This window comes from Apaloderma vittatum, unplaced genomic scaffold, assembly GCF_000703405.1.
Source record: "Apaloderma vittatum isolate BGI_N311 unplaced genomic scaffold, ASM70340v1 scaffold13480, whole genome shotgun sequence".
Lineage (NCBI taxonomy): Eukaryota > Metazoa > Chordata > Aves > Trogoniformes > Trogonidae > Apaloderma > Apaloderma vittatum.
This window is the reverse complement of record NW_009695107.1, coordinates 19,486-46,275: the sequence shown is the minus strand read 5'-3', so window position 1 is coordinate 46,275 and position 26,790 is coordinate 19,486. Positions and strand designations below refer to the sequence as shown.

At 38.2% G+C, this 26,790-nt stretch overlaps 1 protein-coding gene across 1 annotated transcript in view; it reads right to left on the bottom strand.

The window, feature by feature from the left end:
* Positions 1-26,790, bottom strand: part of ROCK2 (Rho-associated, coiled-coil containing protein kinase 2) — a 59,465-nt gene that overhangs the window by 18,516 nt on the left and 14,159 nt on the right. Inside the window, 15 exon segments of the mRNA XM_009870045.1 lie at positions 629-788; positions 1,456-1,562; positions 2,207-2,453; positions 2,730-2,821; positions 2,945-3,080; positions 3,831-3,879; positions 4,253-4,332; positions 5,923-5,934; positions 6,090-6,153; positions 6,747-6,906; positions 7,639-7,730; positions 9,762-9,900; positions 13,760-13,904; positions 18,271-18,531; positions 21,028-21,165. Coding sequence (XP_009868347.1) covers positions 629-788; positions 1,456-1,562; positions 2,207-2,453; positions 2,730-2,821; positions 2,945-3,080; positions 3,831-3,879; positions 4,253-4,332; positions 5,923-5,934; positions 6,090-6,153; positions 6,747-6,906; positions 7,639-7,730; positions 9,762-9,900; positions 13,760-13,904; positions 18,271-18,531; positions 21,028-21,165 — 1,882 coding nt within the window.

Sequence of the window (26,790 nt, the reverse complement as noted above, 5' to 3'; positions counted from 1 at the left end):
TTTTTGCTTCTTTTGAATATCTGCTTGCTCGAAAGTTTTGTGAATGCTCTGTGATTGGAAGGACAGGACCTGCAGGTAGCTTTTTAAGAAGCTGTAATAAGCATGAGCCACTTAAATTAAAAAGTAAGAGCTATCTTCTGGAATTATTTGGCAATTACTCCTCTCTCCACGAGGTTTCAATTGTCATGAGATGCACCAGAATATTCACTGTGAGTACAGTAACATAGCAAAGGCTTTGCTATTTCCAACTCTATCTGGTCTACATATTTAAACTGTCAGGCTGCTGACGTATATTTTATTTAGGTATGAGTACACTGAGTAACAGCACTGATAAGCTCTTAAAGAAGTTTCAAGCAATTTTAATAACATAACTTTAAGAAAAAATAGCACAGAAAATGAATGAGCAGTATGTGCAGTGGAGAAGCTGCTCTACTCCAGGACTAAACCAGTGTGTCTTTAACCTAGCAAAGCAAGGACAAAAGGACTACAACTGATTTTTATGACACTATATTTAAAATGAAAAGGGGAATCAAGAGGAAAAACCTACACAGGCTTCTACTAGGATAAAAAGATTTTCTCTCTTTTGTGTAAGCCACACCTAAGCTCAGCTGTGATGTCAGATACGTACCTTTCATGGCTTCGGATTTTGCTTCCTCTATAGACTCATAGATCTTATTTTTGTCTGCTAATCGTGCTTTTGTGGCTTTATGCTCAGCTTCTTCCTGTTCAAGGTTCTGCTGCATGACTTTGAATTTGTACGTCATATCTATCTCCATGTTGCTCTTTTCCTGTTAAAGAAAAAATTACATTGCAAAAAAACATTAAATACATCAGGTTAGCGGCAAAATTTTGAACAGTAACACGCTGCTGAGAAATACACTAAGAGTAGAAAGGAGAACTCGGTCTCCAAGGAGTTTTAACTGAGAACACATTTCTACAAATGCTTTTCTACGATGGAGAAGTGCTCCCAAAATGCACGGTGATATCCCCAGTTGCCAACGATAACAAAATTACTGCCTTAACAACCACCACTCTGTGGCAGCTCAAAGATTAAGTTTGCTGAAGAAATTTTTCAATACTTTTATTTCAATGACAAATTTGTTGAAAAATATACTAGCAGAAGCTATTTTACTTTTGGCAATACCGGGAGTTAACAAAAAAGCAAATGACAGATGAAATGAAATGTAACTACTGCACTGTTAAGCGACATACTGGAGCATGTTATTATGTACTTTAGAAGTATAATGTATTATGATCATATGGAAAATGATGTCTTTTTTCCCCACTTTTCAATTTCAAAACCGATAAACAAATCAAAAAATACAAAAACCCAAACACTGAAAACAAGGCTTTTTTTTTTGCACAGATTTTGAATCCACGTCTCAAATAGTAAAAGCACATATTTAAACATTTCGTAAGAATGTAACACCAATGTTCACTTAGAAGTGCTGCTACCTTTTCTAAATCTGTAAGTTTTTCCTGCAGTTGTCTCTTCTCCATTTCCAGTTTGGCTAATGCCCTCTTTCCATTTTTTACTTCTTCTTCGAGGCTAGTTATTCGACCTAAAAATGTCCAAAATAACAATGAGGCTCAGCAGTACGTTGAAGAAGAATGTACTTCATCTACTTAGAGATAAAAATTTTCAAATGTAACAACTACTAATTTTGACTATTAAAAACATCTCCCTTTTTAAAAGTTATCAGTAACATCGTAAATGTCACACATTTTCTTTTAAATGTGTGTCAACACTTACATAGACTCATAGAATCATTCAGGTTGGAAAAGACCCTTGGGATCACCGAGTCCAACCATTAACCCTACTCTACAAAGCTCATCTCTAACCCATATCCTCCAACATCACATCTAAATGACCTTTAAACACATGCAGGGATGGTGACTCAATGAGCTCCCTGGGCAGCCTGTTCCAATGTCTGACTACTCTTTCTGTCCTAATGTCCAGTCTAAACCTACCCTGCTGCAGTTTGAAGCCATTCGCTCTTGTTCTATCACTAATTACCTGTGAGAAGAGACCAGCACCAATTTCTCTACAATGTCCTTTCAGGTACTTGTAGAGAGCGCGTAGGTCTATATAACATCTTAGGGAACAGCACACTAATCTAGTCAGTATCTGAAGCTTGAGTAACATCACGAAAACCTGTTGTCTTTTTTCCAAAACACGAAGCAAGCTTAACGTTTGCAGGAGTACCTTGTAAATCACTGATTATTTCTGAGCCATGACTTCGATCTCTCCTTTCTGATTCTAGAGCTGATTGAAGATTGAGAAAGTCCTTCTCCAGTTTGAGTTTCGCATTCTCTAGCAGACAGTTCTTATCTTGTAGTTCTCTATTATTGGCCTCTAGCTGCTGGATTTGCTTTGTACTTTCTGTCTGGTTCTTCCTTAACCTGGTTGCAGTATCAGACTCTGACCGCAGCAAAGAATTGGCTTCATCCAACTGAAGATTGAAAAAAACCACACTTCACAATTAAAATAGCTACCATTTTTACTATAGGATATTAGATTTTCAAGGATTAAAGGAATAAAAAGGAGTGCACTTTAAGATTACTTCTGAACATCAAAACATTATTTAAAACTCTATTACACGTTCCATTACCTCCACTACTAGCAAAGTCTGTACTTCAAACAGCTATTATTTTAAAATACATATATTATGTATTTTATACACATATAAAACACTTAATATACATATATATATATAAAGTGGACATGCCTGTCTTTGTAGTTGACTGATCTTCTCATTGGATATTTGAGAGTTCTGATTCCTCTTTTTTAAATCTTCAAGTTGGTCTTTCAAACTGTTAACTGTAACAAAAACAATACTGTTAATCGCTGTAATGAAAAAGCTTCAATTTCAACTATAATTCATTTATATGACCTTTCAAAAACCACATCAAAACAGAACCTCTCAAGCATGGTTCAACATACCCTCATTTTCCAAATTGCGTTTCTTATCTGCTTCATGTTCTGCTTTTCTCTGGTATTCTGTATTCTTATGCTGAAGAAGAGCCTTCTCTCTTTCTAACTGTCTGACTGCAGACTCTACATTCTTCCTTGAAGTTATCTGGATACATTTAAAAAAAACCAACAACAATACATCACTAATTTTATGCAGAAATTCTTTAAATGATAAAAAGACAGCTCATGTACTCAGCTTAGTTTGTACTGGAGAAAAACCACAGTCTATTTGCTTTGCACAAACACAGTGTATCAGTCCGCACAGTCAAATCCAGCGCAGGATGACTATAGCCAGGAGCTTTTGCAATTTAAATCCTGCTTGATCGTGTGAATTTGACGAATCTGTTAACCTGCCTAGCAGCCACTCTGGAAGCAGTGAAACATGGATGAAATACAAGATCTTGAGGTAAGCCTGGCTGAGCAATACAAGAAGTCGTACACGTCGGCTGAAGGTGCGACAAATTTGTAGCAGCACTAAGGCACCAAGCTGGGCATGAAATAGGTGTCCTGTTACTGATACTCTTTGAGCAATGCAAAGAACATCCCTCCTCTTCTAGCAACATTACTCTCACATCTTCAGTTCTTAGAATCACATATAGGATATTTTTATCACGCTATCTTCCAAAATAAAAACATGGTAAAAAATGAATTTGGGATGTGTAGCTGTAGTACAGAAATCATAATGAAGGTGTTTCAGCAGTGACAGCAATTTCATGCTCGTTATTATCAAGACATCAACTGGTTTTACTTGCTATAAATACACAGCTACTCAAAAGTAATCTGCTGTTGCCTAAGGAAAAAAGCCACACACCAATGTTAAAATTCTAATTCCAACAAGAAATAACCACGGACTTACCTCTTCATCTAACTCTTTCACTATCTTCTCTAAACGAGTATTAGTAGACCTGAAGAAATTTGAAAAATATTTTTAAACCCTAATGATTATACAGAAATAAGAGTGTTTGAATGCATCTCATTAATTTTATGTAAGAAATTAATTTTATGTAAGATACTTTATTTCCGGCAATCACACGAAACATCAAGGACTGGGGAAATCACTGAAACAGTAGAGGGATTCTTACGGAGAGTTAAGGAGAAACAAAAAAAGAAATAAAACAGTAGCCACAAGAGTAGCAAGCATTAGGCCAGCAATTTACAGTGAGGTCTGCTTGTAGGGTTGGGAATTCCCGAAGTGAATTAAAATGCATTTGCATTCAAAAACAAAAGGTGTAATAAAACCTCTTCATCAACATACCAAACACGTCAAAACAGTCTCACCTGTACTTCTGTTCTAGTTCATCTTTGGCTTGTAATTCGTTACTGAGCTGCTCTTCTAGCTTGCTTATTTTTTTCTGAAACTGTAAAACGTCAAAAAAGCATGGCCCACGTATAAAAACACTATCACACAAAACAAGTGTAATTCAGTTAAACAACAGAAAAAGGGAAAGCGAGGAAAACTAATTAATCTTCCACTCCACTACTTTAAAACCGTGACTAGAAGGCTACATCTTTATCATGAATAAATCCTGACGATTTTAAAGATACAGATGCATAGCAATGAAATTTGCTGCATTAAATGTAACCATCACAGACTTAAGTGCCACAGACTGTGAATCAGAAAATTTCTTCGGGCACAGAACTGGCCTGTACCCCTGTACTCCTCTGCAGACAGAGACTCACAACTGCAGCAGAAGTTTTAGGATAATCTTTTCTACATAAAAAGTAAATATGGGGACACATGACCAAACCAGACATCATTCAGAGATTGTTACAAAGCACGCTCAATGACCTCATATAAACAAGAATTTCTTAGTCTAACACGTACAGAAGTTAATGCTTTTCAGTTTTGGGAATGCTTTGTTTTGCTTCCTAAAATATTAAGAAGAAATTGCGAGTCAAGCGCTCCAATATTCATGAAATAGATATAATAATAAATTATATAATAAATTATATCATAATAGATTATGTAATATTTTTTATTTGTTTCATATCTTCAAGCTTTCAAATGCATTTATATTCCTCCCTTCTCCCTCCTCCTCTACTTCCCAAACATGAAATGTAAAAATGTGGTTTTCGAAAACATTTTATAATTGTTAAAATTAGAAGATTCCCAGAACAGGGATACTGAGAAGGACATAAAAAAAAATGGAGATCCATTGCTTGAGAAAATACAAATAAAAAAAGCTGTCAGAAGCAAAACACAAAATTTTACCAACTATGTTTACTATCACAACATAAAGCAAATACCACGAATGTGACACCATGTATTTTAAACCGCATTAGCATTTCTTTTTAAAAGGGAAACTCTAGAACTATTAAATCTGTTCAGCAATGACAGGAAGGAATGAAGTGGAGTCTAATAAACATTTGCATTCAAATTTATGCTGGTCAATACATAATGCATTTCCTTTACTTATTTTTTTAAACTTTGAAAAGGAGTTGCAAGTTTTAAAAAATGTTACAAATATACTATCTACACTTGAATAATACAAATACTTAAGTAACATGATGAAGTAAGTGCATGAAAATTCCACAGCGTTCTCCTGTCATCTGCAAATTGAAATTCAATTGTTGATCTTCAAAGGCTGGATAAACATGCTCCCTGCACTCCCTTCAGCTGGGAGCACGATTTAAACACTCCTTTAGCAGTGCAGCGAGACAATTTACTTTTTCAAACCCTGAATTAATCAGTCATGAATCACTCAGGCAAGTGTGCAGCCAAAATTCACAAGCTTCCCAAGAGTGATGCTGTTTGTGGCAAAGAGAGTCTTATGTATTTGTTTTTCAGACAAATTCTAGATGGCAAAAGAATCTGAGAAAAGTCAGTATTCAGGCATCTTTATACTGCAGTACCTTAATGCTTGAACGCAACTGTTAAGATAGTTTACATTCAAACAAATTATGTAGGAATTTTTGTATTCCTTTCATAATTCAGATTATATACTTGCCTCCTTGCTGTCCTGTAAACAGAAAATACCATTTTATTGAGAATCATTAAAAGACAAAAAGCCCCCCATAAAATTTCTTGAAAACTTACTTTAGACTTCATATTTTCTTACCGACCGAACAAAGTTAGTTAATCATATCATTAATACTTACAAAAAAAGACACTAACCTCATTCTTACTAGATTGCACAGATTCAGTTTCTCTGCAAGACTGAGAGGAGTCACTTAGCAACCTGTCAAAAACAAAAACAAATCCCTCCAGCTCTTATTCAAGTTTTTAACAACTCTGGTGACCATGCCAATCAACTCCTTTTAATCAATTCTCTCAAGTCTTAATTTGTCCTACGCTATTCTCAGCATGAACTTTGTCTTATTGCAGTGTGAGTGCATCTTTCTGATTTGAATCTTTTCTTAAGCAAAGTATAAAATGTTTTCAAATCCACAGCAGCTTTTAATTCTTTAATTAATATAATTATTTCTTAATTATTCAGGTTGAGTCCTGGAAAGCTGTTATCTTTTACAAACTTTTTATAAAGCTACTAATAAAAAGTTGGTTTAGAACTCAATTACAAATCTATCAGTATTTTAACCCTAAAAAAAAATTTCAGAGTCCACACAATATTATACATATGAAAATACCACATTTCATCAGTTATCAAAATAACCAAATTAGTAGCAAATGTATATTCTACTTAAGTATATTCTAGTTAAACTCTACATTTTCTGTGAATGCAATGAATAAATTCTGAACTTCGATTTTTAAAAAGGATAGGACATAAAAATCTACAGGTGTATTTCTAAAAATGCACATTGAAGTATGACATACAAATTGTCTCTGTAGTAGGTAAATCCTATAAAAGGCAGCTGGTTTCCCACGAAGGCTTTGGGGATTGGAAAGGTTTCCACGTCTCCCTTGTCGTCCTCAATATCATCAAAATTACTGCTATCTATATCACTGCTGAGCTCAGGAACAACAGGAGCAGCAGCTATAAAAAGGAGAAAAAAGATCAATTTCACTCCAGGATTCAGTCACTTGCTATATACTGGTAACTCTACAATGCTAAAAAGACTGTAATATAAGTTGTCCTGCTAGATAAATATGCATTAACCGTGCAGCAGATCTGTAAATATTGCCATGAACATTTTTTCTCACACTCAGAATATCTAATGCACAAAATGTATTTGCTGAGAGCAGAACTCTAAATACAATCACCATTTTAAGAAACTTTAGTAAATGTCTGACTTCAGAAGTTACCACCAAGCTCACGACCTGAACTGACACATTTCATTTCTTTTGCCTAAGGCTATCGAGCACACAATGTCTTAAACAAAAAGCAGTAAAACTAACAAGGCTGCTGTCAAACTACTGTCTCAATTACAGAAACTTAAAAAGCCAAAACCAACGAACAAACAAAACAAAAGCCAGATAGAAACAAAACTTAACAGGCTTTTTTTTTTTTGGTTAGAATTCTGAAACGTGCAGTTCTACTGCTTAAACCAGAAATCTATATATTAAGATTATGATAAAGTGAGGATAATTCCAGTAGGAAAAACATATATTTACTAGTCCTTATGGATAGTTTTTAATAACACAAATGATAAATATGGAAGCTTGAGTAAGATTCTTGAGAATAATTAAATTACGCAGCATGAAGTTTTTTTCATGTCTACTATTGCAAAACTGGAAAAAAATAGAGTATTTAAGCTAATTTACTTACTCTCTCGAATGTTGTCCCAGTTCCACTGATCACTCTTGAAGAAAGGGTGATGCTTTATTTCTTCTACCCCCTTTCTCCCAAGTCGCACATCCCTAAACATAGCAGTTAAGCCAAATTCACATTAGGACAAACAGCACTTGTTTTGATGTATTTAAATTCTATTTTGCTCATAAGCAGAAAAGAAACTTTTTAGTAAAGACTGATTGTGTTAAGCACGTTAATGGTCAAATTAAAAAAATAATTTTAAAACCACCAATCACTGATCTGTAGTTCCTTACATAAAATGTACCCTGTTCCTTAGCATGCACTCTCCCTGCGACTGCTAAAACATCCAGAATTTGGAATCTGCCACGTGGGGAGTAAAGCAAGAAAGAGAGCACTGAGGCAAAAAATAAGAAAAAAACCTAAAAATGCTACAACACAAACAAAAACCCAACACCCTCAGGGAAAAAAAAACTGCAGAAGTTCTGTGTCTGCCAAACCACGTGACAAACCTTAAGACGCAAGTGAAGGCAGGTCTAACTCACTGCACAGAACAGTTATTCAAAGCTGGACTGAAATAAATATTTTCAGAATTCTATACTCTGCCCCATAACGAACTCTGACAAATCTTTTACTGGTATTTGCGGCAGAAGTAAATCCTAAGTGCAACAAGAAACTTGAAGTTTGACCAGACGAGTCTCTCTTGGAACTATCTACAAGAACAGGACATAAAAACAACATGTCCAAAAACTAATAAATCATAGAGTCAGTGCTTATTCCTTCTTCAAGTGCTTCAGCAGCGATCACGCATACGGAAAGAAGGCATCTGTTTCAAATAAATCACTCGAGGGCTGTATTACACATAAACAGGAAGACGGACACACGTAGTGGAAGTACACCTCGCCACATTTACATTATTGAATTCTACTCGTATTTTCTCTCTGCTCTTCAGCTACTAAGGGTGAAAAACGCTGTTAAAGCACATCCTTCCGGAGTAACCGCGATCTTGCTTAACAGAGCAAACAATGTCTCTTTGAATGGAAAAACCATTATAAGCTATTCTTTTTTCCTTTTTCTGTAAAGGCTGTGCTGCATCAAAGTTCAGGTGACCAAAGGAAAGCCAAGAAGGCATCACCGACCCCGAGTTAACTACGGACCTGCAATGTTCTTTTAAATCGGAGAAACTGAAGATGATCTCTGCTCTCTGCAACTAAAGCAAATGTAAGCGCTGAGGTCAAGAACAAGCTTACACAGCTGGATATCGATAAATGGCTCAGTTCCACAAAGGGAGACATCTAGGGTCTACTTATGGCCAAAATAATATCCTTGCTGGTTTGTTAGATATATGTGTCAATTAATACAATAGAGCAAATGAAAAATTCAAATATTTTAAGGAAACTTAAACAAACTCAGTAAGCACATGCTTATTTTCATAAAAGTATTTGCTTTTATTTTTTTAAGTAGCACCTGCTTAGACACTGAGCATAACAATTCAGTTCCTGCCTTGGAGCTTCCAAATCACTTCCAGCCTTACAGATGATTTGAGGGACCTTATCACTCTCTACAACTGCCTGCAGGGAGGATGCAGTCAGGTGGGTTCGGGCTCTTCTCCCGGGCAACCAGTGACAGGTCGAAAGGGCACGGCCTGAAACTGCGTCAGGGGAGGTTTGGGTTGGATCTCAGGAAACACTTCCTCACGGAGAGGGTGCTCAGGCACTGGGATGCACTGCCCAGGGAAGTGGTGGAGTCACCGTCCCTGGAGGGGTTTAAGGAGAGGCTGGATGTGGCACTTAGTGCCCTGGTCTGGCCCATGTGGTGGTGTTGGATCATAGGCTGGACTTGATGATCTCAGAGGTCTTTTCCAGGCTCAATGATTCTGTGATGGTTACTGTACAATACACCACAACTGGAAGGATTTGTCTGGCACAAACTGTGTTGTTAACAAGACCTGTCAGAACTGCTCATAGAAAACACAACACTTGGAAAAAAACACCCCCTGAAAAAAACTAGAGAGCAGGAGATTTTGCAGAATAGATCTGAACAGAGGTAAGGAGAAGTAGTGAAACGAATTAATTTTTGCAACGTACATGGGCTAATACCACTCAAAATAAAAACAGTACCAGAATAATACTTGCACTTACCTATCAGTTAAAAAGGCACAGATAAGGTTCTTTGCATGCTTCGAGATTTCCACATCATCTGGGAAATGTAATGAGTTCTTATGATCCATAATTTTACTGTATGTTCCTACTAGTGAGTCCGCATAAAAAGGAGTATCGCCTGAAAATAAAATAATAGACTGTGATTCTGAGTCACATTCAAGTCAGATTCACGTTGAAAAAGACAAAAGATATAAAGAAAAGTCTGCACACAATTTTACCTAAACAAGTTTTTATTACAAAACACAACAATAAAAGAAAAAAAAAAAAGGAATGTAGGGTACAAAATAATGGATGCTCCTAAAAATACTCCTTCCCTAAAATGCCTGCATTGCTAACCAAACAATTTTCAATCTGGCATACCACTAACAAAATTTTGCCCAGAAAATTCCAACTTTTGTTCTACCTGAAGACCACTACTGTGTTTTTTAATTTACAGGATGGCTGGCACTCACATAAATCCCCATCCTTAAGTGCTTGCAAGGGTTTAACGGGCTGAAACTCCTTGAAGACTTGCTAATGCACATTGGTTGGAAAAAACCCTCTGAAGCTCCCCAAAGCCCTTTGCAGACATGCAGCTCTACCCTGCCTACCCTTGGAGCTGCCTGAGGCAAGTGAGCTCGGAGCAGGAGCCTTCGCAGTGTGTTACTGCACTGCTAAACCCATATTAATAAATCTTGTTGACTGATAAATTATATTAGCTTGGGTGCTCATATTAAAACAGGCAGGCGGCTTTTAAAACCATAGACCTTTCTCATCCAGAGCTTTTCAGGACAGGCTGTAGTTAAGCCTAGTTTCTTCGCAAGAAACGTAAAATTGTGACAACTAGAAAGAATCAGTAATGATAAAGGTAACTGATGTTCATGTTAACTGACACCATTCTGAAAATACGAATGGGCTGGGGCCGTAACCAAGGCTGTAGCTTGCACATAAATCCTTTCTCACAACTAATCCACGTGTTTAATAGAGAAGGGAACAATCAAAGGCATCAACGAAGCTCTTTCCTCCGTCCTGGCACCCTGCGTGCCGGCAGGGATCCCCAGGCAGTGCGGCCAGCACGCTCACCTGACCGCTTCCAACAACGTACTGAAAATTTCAGAAGCCAGGCACATGACAAAAACGTGCAAACACACCAACAGACAAAACCCACTGGGCTTTTACAAAGAATATAAACACAACAATCCTACCTTTAGCCTCTTCCTGTCGTTTCATGACAAAATAAGAAATTAGTACACCTTTTAGTAAATTGGTGAGGTTGTCATACCAGTACATTGGAGGGGGGGATCACTGACATTTGCTGCCACCTCCCTCTTAAGCCACACCACCAAATTACCTAACGTCATCAAACTGATGTCAGGATTTATCCTGTCACCAACATCTCAGCTTTTCATTGACCGCACAATAAAAACTAGTATCTTTTTCACTGGTACCGTGTCTTTATTAAAATCAGAACAACAGATCACTTTCTGTGACTTCTTTAAAGTATAGAATTTTAGAAGACCAGGGGGAAGAATCTGACATGTAAACACAAACAAAAATAGATACTTTCTACCTATGTGCGGGATACAGAGAAAGTGAGAAAGATTTCACTTGAAAAAAATGTTTTCATTACAAGAATGAAATGGGGAGAATTCTCCCTCTTAAGATACAAGAGGGAAGACAAATAAATGTTCTGAGAAAATATTCTGCACATCTACGTCCAATATTTTAGTAACTGAAGAATTTTTATTGCTAAAATTGTTTATGAGAGACTATTAATTATAAAATATGCTTTTTAAAAGTCAAAATGCCTTAATTCTGAAAGATACAGGGGTTAAAATAAAATTGTATCTCCAAATGTCTTTCCTAGCTCACGATACCAGAAACATCAAATCGGCAATATTCCCAGAACATGCTGATTTGGATTTTTAATAATTATATGCTCAATTCCATCTTTCTATAACCATTATTTTGCTACCAGACTATAATACTGATCCTCACTGTATTTTAAGATGCAAATGACTCACGTCCTTAAGAGATTATAGTCTACGTTTGTTGCCATAGCACTCCAGTGTATTTTACTGGAAAATCCTGACTCAAGCAGAAAAGAAAGAATCAAGCCATACCCTCCACAGTCATTTTCACTTCAGCCACTGATAATGCTTGTGAAAGAAAATGGGGGGATGAGGAAGAGATGGACAGACACAGATGTCCAAAAGAAAAAAAAAAAAGAAAAAAAGAAAAAAAAAGGGCAGTCCTGCCCTGCCTACTCCGTTTCCATCTTTGCACCCCTGAAAACTCAGCACTGCCCCTGGGGTGGCACAAACGTTCATGAGATGGTGAAGGAAGTAGTTGACCCCAGTTAAAACTATTCTAAGAATTAGTTTTAAGCTGAACTGAGCCAGGGAACTAATCACTGAGCAAGCACGCAAACAGCTGTCGCAGCCTAAGAGGGACGGAGCAAAGAGAAAAGGAATGAGGCATCAGCATCAGCCAAAAGTCAGAAGCAACTGTCAGAGGTACAACGAGCCCCCCAGCAGCAAAGCCCAGCAGCCAGAGGAAGTCCCTGAGGACTGGAAGAAGGGAAAGATTACACCCATCTTTAAAAACGGTACAAAAGAGGGAACTACCTCATCTCTGTGCCTGGGAGGATCGTGGAGCAGATCCTACTGAAGCTCTGCTAAGGCACATGGAGCACAGGAAGGTGATACGAGACAGCCAGCATGGCTTCACCAACGGCAAGTCCTGCCTGACCAACCCAGTGGCTTTCCACGATGCAGCGACTACGTCAGTGGACAAGGGAAGAGCTACAGATGTCATCTGTCTGGACTCCTGTAATGGCTCTGGCATGGCCCCTCACAACATCCTTCTCTCTAAATTGCAGAGAGATGGATTTGATGGGTGGACCATTTGGTGGATGACGAATTGGTCAGATGGTTGCACCCAGAGGGTAGTGGTCATGGCTCGATGTCCAGATGGAGTGACAAGTGGTGTCCCTCAGGGATCCACATCAAGACCTGTGCTGTTTAATATCTTCAGCAATGACAGACAGTGGGATTAAGTACGCCCTCAGCAAATTTACAGATTACACCAAGCTGAGTGGTGCCGTTGACATAACCAGAGGGACGGGACATCATTCAGAGGGACCCAGATAACCTGGTGAAAGGGGTCCATGTGAACCTCCTGAATTTCAACAACGCCAAGTGCAAGGTCCTGCAGCTGGGTCAGGGCAACCCTCAGTACCAAAAGAGGCTGGGGGAATGGAGGCATCGAGAGCAGCCCAGCAGAGAACGACTTGGAGGTGTTGGTGGATAAAGAGATGGATGTGAGCCAGCAATGTGAGCTCACAGCCCAGGAGGCCAATCGCATCCTGGGCTACATCAAAAGAAGTGTGGACAGCAGCCAAGAGAGATCATTCTGCCCCTCTGCTCTGGTGAGACTCCGTGTCCAGCTCTGGAGTCCTCAGCACAAGAGGGACACGGACCTGTTGGAGCAGGTCCAGAGGAGGCCAAAAAAATGATCTGAGGGCTGCAGCACCTCTCCTATGAGGGCAGGTTGAGAGAGCTGGTGTTAGCCTGGAGAAGAGAAGGGTCTGGGAGGACCTTACTGCAGCCTTTCAGTACTTAAAGGAGACCTATGAGAAAGATGGAGACAATCCTTTTAGCAAGGCCTATTGCGACATAACAAGGCATAATGGTTTTAAACTAAAAAAGGATAGATTTAGATTAGGTACAAGAAAGAAATTTTTACTATGAGGGTAGCAAAACACAGGAACAGGTTGCCCAGAGGTGGCAGAAGTCCCATCCCTGGAAAAATTCAAGGTCAGGTTGGACGAGGCTTTGAGCAACCTGATCTAGTGAAGATATCGCTGCTCACTGCCCAGGGGTTGGATTAGATGACCTTTCCCTTCCATCCCAAAACATTCTATGATTCTAAAGTACAGTTAAAGGCACAGTAAAGACACAGTGCTAATTTCATTAGCAGAAGAAATGACTACTTACCAACGAGCATCTCAAAAAGGAAAACTCCTACAGACCACCAGTCACATTCCCGTCCATAGTAACCATCACCCCCTTGTGATTTCAAAACTTCGGGCGATATGTAGTCGGGGGTTCCCACAGCTGTGTCGCAGCGCACCATACCTGTCTGTGCAACAGTACCAAGTCACACAGGTCAAAAACACTTCTAGGGCTTTAAACAATTCAACTATTACTAAACCAGAAAAACATAAAATATCCAGCCCAAAATATTTGGTTTGAGGAATATGTTTGCAAGACTGTATTTTTTACTCCAGATCAATTTTATTACTTTTAATCACTATTTTCAATGTGAAGCTACACACTGTACTGGACTGCTCCTTATCTCACTGAATTTGGGGACAAACTACAGAATAATTTTGACAATCTATGAGTTCTAGGCCCTACAAAGAAGAGACTTAACAGTTTTGTCTATTTCAGATAATAAATCAAGTTATAGGCAAATTTTTATAGTCACACCTTGGTTTTTACTACAAAAAAAAAGGAAAAGCTATTATTAAAGAATAGCAAAGTTGTCGGGGGTTTTTTTTAAAGTGATTTTTATTAACATAAATGGTATGATTATTCATCCTCTTTGCTTCACAATGAGAGACTAAAAATGCAGGAGCTAAATGACGCAGAAGCATCATCAGATCTGCCAGCATGCTGGTTCAGACTTAGAAGCTTTGTTTCCTTTAATCAAATTCACTGCATTCATTCCAGAGAGACTAGATGGATGAAAGAAATTAAATCCTGGATGAAGTTACAGAAGTATCAAAAACACACTCATCTTTTATTCTCTCAACCTGAAATCTATTCTAAGTCCTCTTACAAAGTTTAAAAATTTAAATTAAAAAAAAATATTAATACAGAATATTAGTAGCAACAACTAAAGCCAAAGTACATAAAGAAGGAAGACAAATATTTTGCTTTGGAAATGGTATTGACATGTAAAAATTAAGATAGTGAATCGCAACACTTCTTTTCACACACAATATGAACTGCTTTTATTCACATAGTAAACCAGAATCCTGGGAAGTCATGAACTGGCAGGCAAAAACTCAAGTTCGTCAGTTGTTGTACTGACTCCCTGAAAAACTCTCTACTTTGTGTCTCAGCAACAAAATTAAAAATGCATTCACGGAATCGTGGAACCGCCTGGGTTAGAAGGGACCTTGAAGAATCCTCTGGCCCAACCTGTCATGGGGAAAGGGAGCCTAGATGAGACTATCTAGCATCCCGTTCGACCGCACCTTGGAAACCTCCAGCAACTGGGATCCTATCACATCTCTGGGGAGGCTGGTCCATGACCATCCGAATACAATATTCCCAGATTTCTGTTCCTCTTGTTCACACACTTGTTCTTTCAAAGCAGTTGGGTGTTGTTCTGTGTGTATTTTTAAGCACCGGATACTCTTCATACTACAATCGGACTAGATCCTCTGATCTCTGGCATCAAAGCCAAGTAAACAGGTAAGGTCGCTCTGTGCAGTATGTGGCATCTGGACAGTCCCTCCATTCTGCACAGTGACTTCTGCACTTCAGCATCTGAAGAGATTCAAAGGGTGCTGTTTTCTCTGGACAAAGTGTAACTCCTGTGTTTCAAACCCTAAGCCTCTGGTTTATGCCGAAGTAGCTTACAGCAGTTCTCGTACAAAGTTCTCTTTTGGGAGTCTCAGGTCAATGTTCTACTGGAGACTTTTCTCATTATCTCAAAAGATCAAGGAGGATCTTGGAACTCATCTCCTGCAGCTATGTGAGAGATGTGCAGCACAGAATTTTAAAAAAGGCTGTCCAGGACACACAGCATGTCCTCACAGCTTATGGCAACTTGGCTGTAAGGCTGCTGTGACTCCTAGCATCATTCAGAATTATTATATTGCTGAAAACTAAGCAGTTTGGGTTTCACCCTCAGGAGGACCTCCATCAGACCTGAACTGTCTTGAGACCCCCTGTCTTGAACTAAGGCTGAGAATCAAGCTTGCACTCCCTCCTGAAGTTCATTTCAGTCAATAAGAGCTGCAGAGTGCTTGTGGGGAAACATTAGGAGAGCTCAGATCAGAAAGGGCTTGTGCAGTGAATGTGCAGACGATGGACTGAAGCAAGAAGGATCCAACAGAGCCTTGGACGAGCTTCAGTTAGAGAGAAGTTCAGTTCTAAAATGAGGAACGTGTTCCTTCTTTCAGCTACACAGCCTGCGCCAAGGTGACAACCCTAAATGGCAAACATCCCTTCTTGCACCAGATACCTCTTAAACCTGTGGGGGTCCCAAAGCTAAGCACAAGACAGCACCATGTACCCAGCCTGGCACATTAGGAGCTCTTGGCTCTACGATACCTACCACAGCCAACTATTGTCTTTTTTTCTTACAGAAAACCTGAAAAGTAGGGTTTGGTGAAACCTGCCCTGGGCTACCTTATCATACCTCGATACCAAAAGGGAACTAAATTCTTACTAAACTTCTGAGGCCCACTCTATTATTGATTCAATTATAGAAATAAGCAGCTTTTTGCAGATTTTAAAGTAACTAAAAAAATCAAAAAACCCCACAGACATCAAAACCATGATAACTGAGTTATATAAATAAGTCAGTTCCTTTTATGCTGGACAAGATCACTGAAACACTTGGCAATTCTCTTCACATACTGGTAAGGAGGAATTCTGCTGCAAGGGTCTGGGCCGGCCTGGAAGACTTAAGCAGACACTGAATTGTATTCCCCAGCAAAGGTCAAAAAAGTCTCCAAATCAGAAAAAATAAATAAGCATCGGGTAAGCATGTATTTTCTAGAAATCATCCTGCCAACATCAATATTATATTTACACAGCTGGTAAGTGTTCATGTTTTGCAAGAAGTAGCATGAGCTTTGGAGACAATCCAGAACCTCTCAACTTCTAAAGCTTCCTGTATAAAAGATTTTTGCCATTCCACTGAGTCTGAGAAACATGAAGAACTTAAAATAAGATCTGTTATAAAATTAATTTCTTTAGGAGATCACTGGTTCATTGATGATTCTCAGTCCAAATCGGAGCTCACTATAAATTTTTATGAGAAATGTGCATGCACTTCTCACATTTATAATACAATCAATCACATTTTAGTATTTCATTCTTTTAACAACAAGAATTAAAGAGAAAAAAAAAGAAAAAAAAGATATCCATTTCTGGGGTCCCTAGAGGACTCCCTGAAACATAATTTTTTGGGTAGATTTATATTATGAACTTTTTGATGCTTTTTTAATTGCCTCTTCTGATGAACATCAGATTCCCTTAAGACTCACAGTCCTTTGGCTCAATACCAAGGTAATTTTTTTAGGACTAACTTAAGAAATCAAGCACTACTTTTCATTTTTTCAATTAAATTAAATTAAATGCTGTCCCCTAAAATACAGGCAAGTAAATTACCAAAGTGGAGGTAAATAATCTGTCTGCCTTTACAACAACAAATACAATTCATCAAAACTAAACAGACTACTGAACCTCAATAAACAGCTGTAGTTGATCAACTAAGTTAATATTTTGCCACAGGAAAGAAGAAAGAAAAAATCCTAAGCAGAGACAGTACTTGGAGATACAGCTGAAGAGGCATTAACTTAATAATTGAAATGCAAATTAAGTAGATTGAAGAGATTACACCAAGAGCTGCCTAAACAATACAGAGGAAAACTGAACACATTAAAGGACTATCCTTGCCAACATTATTGCAGAAATCTTTCAAAGGCCAAACAAATCAGAACACATATCCATACAGAGCCTTTTTTAGAATCTGTTGTCATTTTTCACAGGAAGAATATGATGTATGCATTACAGCATAACATTGTCAGGGAAGATTTTAAAAGTGCAAACTACAAAACTTGCTTTATTTTTATGTCTCCTTTAATAACATAAAGTATTATATTTTGCTAAAAAGAAAATATTTTTATGCAATCTCATTAGAAAACTGTGTATTTGGCTGTACATGGTAAAATCTGGACAACTAAAATACACGACATCTTGACAAACAGTTAACAAATTTTAACCAGAATATCACATACCACTGCTGCCTTACTGTGACCTCATTTTAATGACCACTAGAGGATGCTATGAGAACAATTAGACACAGTAAAAAAAAAAAGGGACTGTATTTTGCCTGTAAAATCATTTTACTTACAGAAAAACACCAGTTTAAGAACTGTTCCAAGGTTACTAATGTTAAAACTAGTTGTCTCACAAGCCTTTCAGACATTTGGCCAAAAAAAAAAAAATCAACCTCAGAAACTTGTAAACACACACACTTTGAGAAATAACGAAAGGTAAGTTCACATCCTCCTTCCGTGTGCCAGAACAGTTTATTATAGACAATGTTACACTATTTAAAAGTACCCTTGTACTTAAAACTGGGAGACAAGGAACAGCTTTCCAACCTTTTAACGAATATTCCTCTGGGTATTACAATTCCTAAGAAGATGACTTTCAAATTACAGTTTTAGAGATGATAAATTATTCAGTTGCATACTTACTTCATCCATTTTCATGCAAGTGCCAAAATCTGCCAGCTTCAGATGCCCGTATTTATCTAAAAGCATATTGTCAGGCTTCACATCTCTGTGTATCAAGCCCATGGAGTGAATTGCATCAAGGGCCAGAACAACTTCGGCTGTGTAGAACTTGGCCCATTTCTCAGGCACATCGTAATTGCTCATAAGGTTTACGAGATCTCCACCTGGCATGTATTCCATTACCATGTACAAGTACTTGTCATCTTGAAAGGCACAAAATAGCTGCAACGTTAGAAAAAAAGAGAAAGAAGCGCAATTATACTTTTCTGAGACAGCTAAGGAACAGAATAAAGCACTTGATCTTGAAGTTTCTTAAAGATTGAATACGTTTTCAAGACTGATGTAAAGTACCTTCACATTTATATTCAGAAAACATACATCTTCTATTAATTATGACAGTTCCTTGAAATTTATTGAATTTCAAAACACCTTCATCTTCATTTGTAATGACGTAAAAAAGAATTCCTGTTTGTTTTAGTAATACGGCCTTCTATATATCCATGTTTCTTGGCATTAAAAACTATCACTGAGTCAAAATGCAAAATATTGAATCCAGGAACAGGAGAATCATGTACTGACTTGAAAGTAGCTCAACAGTGAATAGCCTCTTGGACTGTTTCTAAATTTTATATACTATAAATATCGTTATCTCTGTTCATATTTACATTGTCACTATTGATTTTGTCCGAAATCAACACATATATTAAAATAAGAAAGAAAAAAAAATGTTTCTGAAGACAACTCAATACAAAGAAATTTATCCTTAACAATAAAATAACAGTCTGGTATAGGTTGCAGTTAGTATTGTTTCCTACTGGCACAACAGTGGAAGTAAACTGTGTCTCTTATAAATGTACTTCAGACTTAAGACTGCTGAAATTTTACAGATTTCACCCAGCGATCATCAAGTCTGAAAATGGTCCAACCCAGCAAAAATCATCACTATCAAATGTTTGACGGCTGCTACGAAGAAGCCTCTGAAAGTCTCTCATCTTACTTCTTAGGATATACTGCTCCTTTACACTAAAAACTAAAATCATTCACATCTTTAAGTTACCCACACAAAATTCAAAGGCTATTGGAAAAAAAAGGAACGGAAGAAATCAAAACCAGGGAGTTTGTTTGTGGAGGATGAGGAGTCACGAAAGGCAGGAACATTATTAATGTGATTTGACCTATGATTCTATGATCGCGCTTACCTGTTTTCACAAACGGATAGTGTATACGATACATAATATGATAACACATTTGGTCATTAAAATCTAATTTAAAATCCAAAATGCTCTCTATATTCTCATATATAAAGGTAGAAATATAATACAGTAATAAATACCAACACTGTGCCTTCATACAGCACTTCTGTTGCCTTTAAGGTATTTCATTTTAAAAAACAAATTCAAAATTATCTAGAGCTCTGGTTTCACTTGCTTTTCACAAAAAAAGAAGGAGGCACAGAGAAGTAGTGTGATCTGCCCCAGTTTCTTTCTCAGAATAGGACCTACATTTTCTTAAAACCAGCTCAATGTCCTATCCCACTGGAGCACATTACCCAAATATATTTCATCAGAGAAGGCACAGCTGCAACTACACTTTAATTCATTTGCTGTTTACAAATACACACACATTTATATTATGCTTGTGACACCTTCTTTTAAAACTGAGTATTGGACATTTCTCATTAATTTTGACTGCGTGCAAAAAAATAAAATTAATTCCAGAATTAGAACAAAACCAAAGAACTGAATAAAAATTCATCTATTTGATTAAGTATTTCTGGAAAATAAGGGCAAGAACAGAGAAAATGCTCAGAAGAGCAAAATATCTAAATAATAAAGCCATGCAAAACATTTTTGTGCACACACGAGCTGAAGTGTTTTAAAGAATACATGGAAAGCTTGAGGCCAGTCTTTAGTTATTAAATATGCAGAAGCAAGGCAATATATGTGAGAGCATTTAAATGTATTAATTATTTAACTAAATGAAGTACTAACTATTTCACTACTCTTTTTATTAATTGGTGTAATTTACCAGTTACAACATATTGCAATACTCAACGCTAGTTCTTCCCGAAGGCACAATTAACTTTAAAAACACAATGACTGTCTGTTACGAGACAGGTGCAAGAAACGATGTGCACGACCAGCCAAGAAGTCAACTGTTTATTACAAGGATATTACTTCCGAGCTGAGGGGCAGTGACTGACCACTAAACACAAGGCGGTTTCACGTAAACCACTGCTACAGCCCCGTGTCTAGCAGGAGAGCAGGAGTGTTCACTCAGCCATCTGCCAAACTGCAGCTGGAATGACAGTAACCACTTAAAACACTCCGTACCGATCGCCTGTGATCGACTGACTTGAACACGAGGAAAGACAGAAATAATGTTGACATTTGTTTCTATGCTTCTGTGCAGTTTTTCTTAGATGGAAAGGTAACCTCTCTATTCTTCCAAATAACTACGTGGATGTTTCAAGAACCTGTTTAATTCTGGTTTGTGATGCATTTGTAGTGACTAAAATATAAATCAATCTACTTTCTAGCACAGCTACATAAACAAAACTCAGTGGAATTGCTGCTAATAATGTACTTCTTAAAAAATACAATCTGAACCCAAACCATGATTTGACTTTAGATGCAAACTCAAAACTAGCTCAAGACTGGGTAAGATTTATGGCTTTATTAATAGTATTATTATTTCACTCTTACATATCTTCCTTACCTGAACCACCCACGGACTGTTGGCAAAGGCCATGATATCTCTTTCTTCCCAGAAAAAGGCTGAATCTGATCTCTTGATCATTTCAAATTTACTAAGTAGCTTCATTGCATAAACCTTCTGTGTCATTTTATGGCGAACCTGTTGGTTGAAGAAGAAAACATGCAACTTTTTAAAAATGTCTTGTAAAAAAACCTTGAGTACCAGCATAGCAATTATCTCCTACATGCAAACTGCTTTCTGGGATGCAACACCTCCGGGTCTTCATATACTCTGTTTTTTACACAGTGAGGATTTGAGAACTTCCAAATCTGGAAAGAAAAATCTAACAGTTGCTTGACAAAACGTAGCAGGGATGGCACAAGAAGGATGCCAAGTGAAGGAAGATATGCCAGAGCCTGGCCAACTGCTGCAGCTGCCGCTGCAACCCCAGAAAAGGAGCCGCTGGGCCACGAGAATGGAACAGGTTGCCCAGAGAAGCTGTGGATGCCCCATCCCTGGAAGTGTTCAAGGCCAGGCTGGATGGGGCTTTGAGCAACCCGATCTGGTGAGAGAGGTGTCCCTGCCTGTGGCAGGGGCTGGAACGAGATGATCTTTAAGGTCCCTTCCATCCTGAATCATTCCATGGTATTTCTAGGAAGAAGAAAGACGTGTCTGAGGGCTGTGGGAACTCTCAGGAGGGAGCCGTTTCATTGCAGATGCACCGATGGAAGCGTAAGTTCTTCCTCACTATGGCGACGAGCATAAAAAAAAGTTCCTGACTGCAGTAGTTCGCTTACTGAAATGGAAACTGCTAAAAAAAACCCGCAAAACAAACCAAAAGCAAAAAACCCATCTCAAAACTCAGAATGAGAAAAGTACCATCCCTCCCTAAAGAACTGGTCTGCTGCTCTTAACACTTTCTGAGTGAATATGCCTACTTCAAATCACCCACAATGCTACAAGAAAAGATGAAATAATTAGGTTTATAGAAGAAGGAAATGCTTGTCTATTCTCCCTTCAAATGTTCCTTCATGTAAGAAGAAATAAAATGCAGGTCTGCTTATACTGTCTTATTCTGAACACTATCTCTCAAGACTGCTCCTATTTCTTTTCTTAAGCAGGTCTTAAATTCACTTCAAATGGTGTAAAATGAATAACATCAATCTGGTTGAAAAACCAAAATTGAACTTCTACGACAAAATTTTGAAATATTTTGGGAACCTTCATCTAAATATGGACATGAAATAAAATCCTTAAAGTACAGACTGTAAATTCATTACTCTGTTAATGAAACATTAGATTTATGCTACTTTATAAAACAACTACTCAAGGACCATTTTTTAACATTCTTGAGTGCTCCTTGCAGAAATCAAGGTAAGAAGTACTCAGCTCTAAGATGTCTGAGTCAGCAGAAAAAAAAATCTCAAATTTCTGCATGTTTTCTTCACATTAAAATAAAAACTTAGTGTACTACTTTGTGAAATCAGAACCAAATGGTTACTATTTCCTGGTGTGTTTAAAAACATGTTTAATAAAATAAACCATATTCTCAACCTCTCAGTTTTACATGACATCCCAGTTTAAGTATGCTACTAGGTTTTTTCCTGAACACCTGTAAATGTTTCAGGTCCATTGTGTCTGCAGTGCAATGCTTCAGGGAGGCACCTACTCGGTCTATAAATTGAGGAGAATCAGTCTCCTGCTCCGAGGAGATGTTTCATTAATGTTCATGAAGCCAACAGGGGTGATCTCTCAAAACAGACCAGTATCTTCAGTATGGCTAGGTTAAAAAACCTCTAACCAAATACCAAACCAGAAACACCTTATCTTCACGCATTAACAACCCCAGAAACATGTATATTTTAATATCCAGCTAGTGAAGGTGTCCTAAAAAAGAGATTTGAGAAACTACCTCATCCTCCCATTTACTAATCCCACACAGGATTATTTACAAGGACTTGGTGGTACAGCACAAACTACGCTCCGCACAGTAGAGCTTTTGTAACCCTGCTCAAAACCAGAAGAAACACAAAGATGAGCAACCTCAAAAAGATACTGTTTAATTGAAGATATATTTTCTGTCATAAAAATATATGACTTCTTACTACTCCTACTTACTACTACTTAACTGAAGATGTATTTTCAGCTTTGGTGAGGCCTCACCTCGAGTACCGTGTCCAGCTTTGGACACGGAGGTGCTGGAGAGTGTACGGAGGCGGCTGCCAAGTTGGTAAAGGATTTGAAGCATCTGTTGTACATGGAACTGCCGAGGGATTTGGGGCTCTTTAGCCTGGAGAAGAGGAGACTGAGGGGAGACCTTACTGGTCTCTACAGCTACCTGACAGGAGGTTGTAGCGAGGCGGGGGTTGGTCTGTTCTCCCCAGTGGCAAGTGACAGGATGAGGGGAAATGGCCTTAAGTCGCGCCAGGAGAGGTTCAGGCTGGATATTAGGAGGAATTTCTTTACTGAAAGGGTAGTTGGGCATTACAGAATCACAGAATTGTTGAGGCTGGAAAAGACCTCTGAGATCATAAAATCCAGCACTGGAACAGGCTGCCCAGGGAGGTGGTTGAGTCACCATCCCTGGAGGCGTTTAAGAAATGGGAGATGTCGTGCTGAGGGACATGGTTTAGTGGTGTTGACAGGGCTAGGACAAAGGTTGGACTCCATAATCTTCAAGGTCTCTTCCAAAACAAAACTCTTCCATGATTCTACGATTCTAAAGCTCTGCAATATATTTAGCAGCCTACAATTCCTAAAATCATTACGCACTCTTGCCTGGCTGTAGTTAGTATAGCTGCCCCCATTTACAAGAATAATAGCCTCGCACTATTTGGGCGGAAGAAAAAGTCTCAAAAATTCAGCACAGCCTGAGGCAAGGAAAAGCGAAGTAAAACAGGGGCAGGGGGAGCAGAAATCACAGCCTGTGCACCTCTCTAAGGCAGTACCCATAGGTTATTAGTTGGCTAAATCTCTTCTTGAGAAAATGTCAGGAAAGGTTCACTCTCTGTAAAAAAATAAAGAAATCAAAGCAACAAAGCAGTGTACTGGCACACCTGAAGACTGAGTGTGTCTTGGCATGCCCCACAGGTGAACAGACCCACTGGTGATCTCACTCCTCCTACCACCACCACCGCGCCTGGAGACAGCCCGCTGAGCTGCGAGCCCCTGCGCTCCTCGCCCAAGAGCTATATTTGCACGTACATAGATTGGCTCATAGAGCAGATTATTCATGTATTAAACCGTCATGATGTCTCCACTTCTTCCAACTGTTTAAATGAACTGCCAAATTTAAACGGCAGCTCACCAGAATAACTCTCCAAATAGGTAGGAAAATCCCTTCATGCCATCAGCACTGCGTAATGTGGCCTTGATTAACTTATGAAAATGCATTAGGAAGTAAGATTTTCCCTCCCCTCTGCTTCATTGATCTAAGACCTTCGTGAAACAAGTACACACAAACTGCATCCACAGTTTCTATAGCATTCACTTTAGAAGACAATCTGCAGGCAAAAAAAAAAGTAGCATTTCCATTTAAAGTTATCAGACTGAGAACAGCTTTCAAAATAGGCAGAAAAAGTAGGCAGGATAATGGTATAATTCATATATAACTCATATATATGAAATATATCTTTTAAAAGGTAGGACAATGGTATAATCTCTTTTATGACAAAAGAAAATGAAAATCGGGGAGCAGAGTGGTGAAATGAACTCTACAGTTTGAAATAATCACAAATATCCTAAAATACTTCAGAGAGCTCTAAGAAATTCCTATAGATAGGGTACAAAAGTTCATGTCCTGACAAATTTTCAGGTAACAGACCATGACTGCTTGACTTGCATCACCACAGAAGTGTGCAGCAGCAGCATCTGAGGAAATAAAGATAGTAAATAAAGCACTTAATGGAAAAAACTAAACCAGCACCTTTTTACATAGGCTGTGACAACCACTGGTTTGTAACCCCTGAAAAATTATTCAGAAAGACTGTGAACCATCCTTACTACCCAAACACAAGAAAGAGTTAGCCTTGCTTTAGTTTTCTGCTCCAGTACATGATCAAGCAACTCTGCTGTGTCACTGCAAGGTTTCAACCCTTTGGGATCAGACCTGTGAGAAGAAACTACGGATATGTTTCAATTTCAGATCAGGATGGTTTTTCCTCAAGTGAAAACAAACCAGAGGCACTCAGGATGTGCTTTCATACATTACTGTTTCTGAGTAAACCACCAGTAACATATTATGCACCGTAATTCAATTTTTCTGTCTGACCTAGAGACCAGTCTCTTTTATTTGCGGCACTGCATGAGAGAAGCAGTGCTCTGGTAGCTGGCAATTATTTTCTTCACTTTCCTCATCACTACGGACCCCGCAAAGCCAGCAGTCAGAGCTCAAGAGTAGAGTTTAATACTTCTGGAGTTAAAAGGAAATTGGTTTTCCACTAAAGTCAGATGCTCAGACCAGAGTAATCTGATCTCTTTCTACTGAACTGGATTTTTTCATTTGGGAGGGGAGAAGAAGGGAGGGAAAGCGAGGCTTCTAAAAAAAATCTGGCTGTAAGATACAAGAGCAGAGAGCATTTTCCTTCTCGCTAGAATCTGGGAAGCTGATGTCTCCATTTTTTGGCTTGTTACATTGAACTATTACAAATATTTAAACACAATGGCACACACTGATACCATGACATTCATGAATTTAACCCATGTACTTAATCATGTTTTATTTTTGGTTCTTTCTGCCTGCACTGAAGCAAATTTCTATTTTGATCACAGAATGTGTTGCAAAATATTTTGATTACTTGCAAATCCATCATCTGCAACTGTGGTGTTAACATTCTGAATGAAGTAGAAATAGATATAGCCTAGCTCAATAGTTTAAACTTGTATCATACCTTGTGAGGCAAAAAATCCAGGTATGTATGCCCTCATCACCAGCTAATATTAGTTCCTATCTGTGGGTGTATTTGTTAACCCTCTGCTTTTTAGCTGTAAGACTGTATAACACTGTGACTTCTACTTATATTTTTGCATTCCAGAAAAAGCGTTCTTAGAAATTGGCCTGAAGTACAGAAGAACTCTATATGAACACACAGAAGCTCCCTTTTTTTACTTCAAGACTTTGAGCTTTTTTTACTTCGAGACTTGAAGGGCTCGTTTAAAATAAAAAAACCGCAAACCCCACAACCCATAACAACAACAAAAAAAGAGCCATCATTATATGACCAAGTTACTACCCATTTTACCACTGCATTACAATGATGAGGTAAATGAGAAGTTCGTCTTCAGACCCCTCAGACTACCTAACTGCAGCATGTACACTGTAGAATATCTCTCCTTTGAAATTTAAATTACACGACAGTGAATTAAGAAAAAAAGTTTCTATTCTAAGTGAAAACAAAGCACTTATATTTGAAGTTAAATGTTAAAATGAAAGTTAAAATTATTTAGAAAAACCCCGAAGTTCTTACAAATATACCTAAGAAAACAACGTATTTTGATTTTTGAAGCATATTAAAAGCATATTACAAATACAATTCTCTTGCGTGCTTCCAGCAAATATCAGTGTGATGCTCTGGATTGGGTTTGCCTGGCCAGCCAAATACACACCCCAAAAAATAAACATGGCTTCTGTTACTGGGATCTTCTCTTTTTCCATCATCAAACAGACGAGGAACTCTGAACAACTTAATTCTTCACTGACTGCCCATGCAAGTGCATGAAAAAGGAACGTCTCTACTAGTTCCTTTAAGTAGATATATATACTGATAACAATGTCTACCACAACAC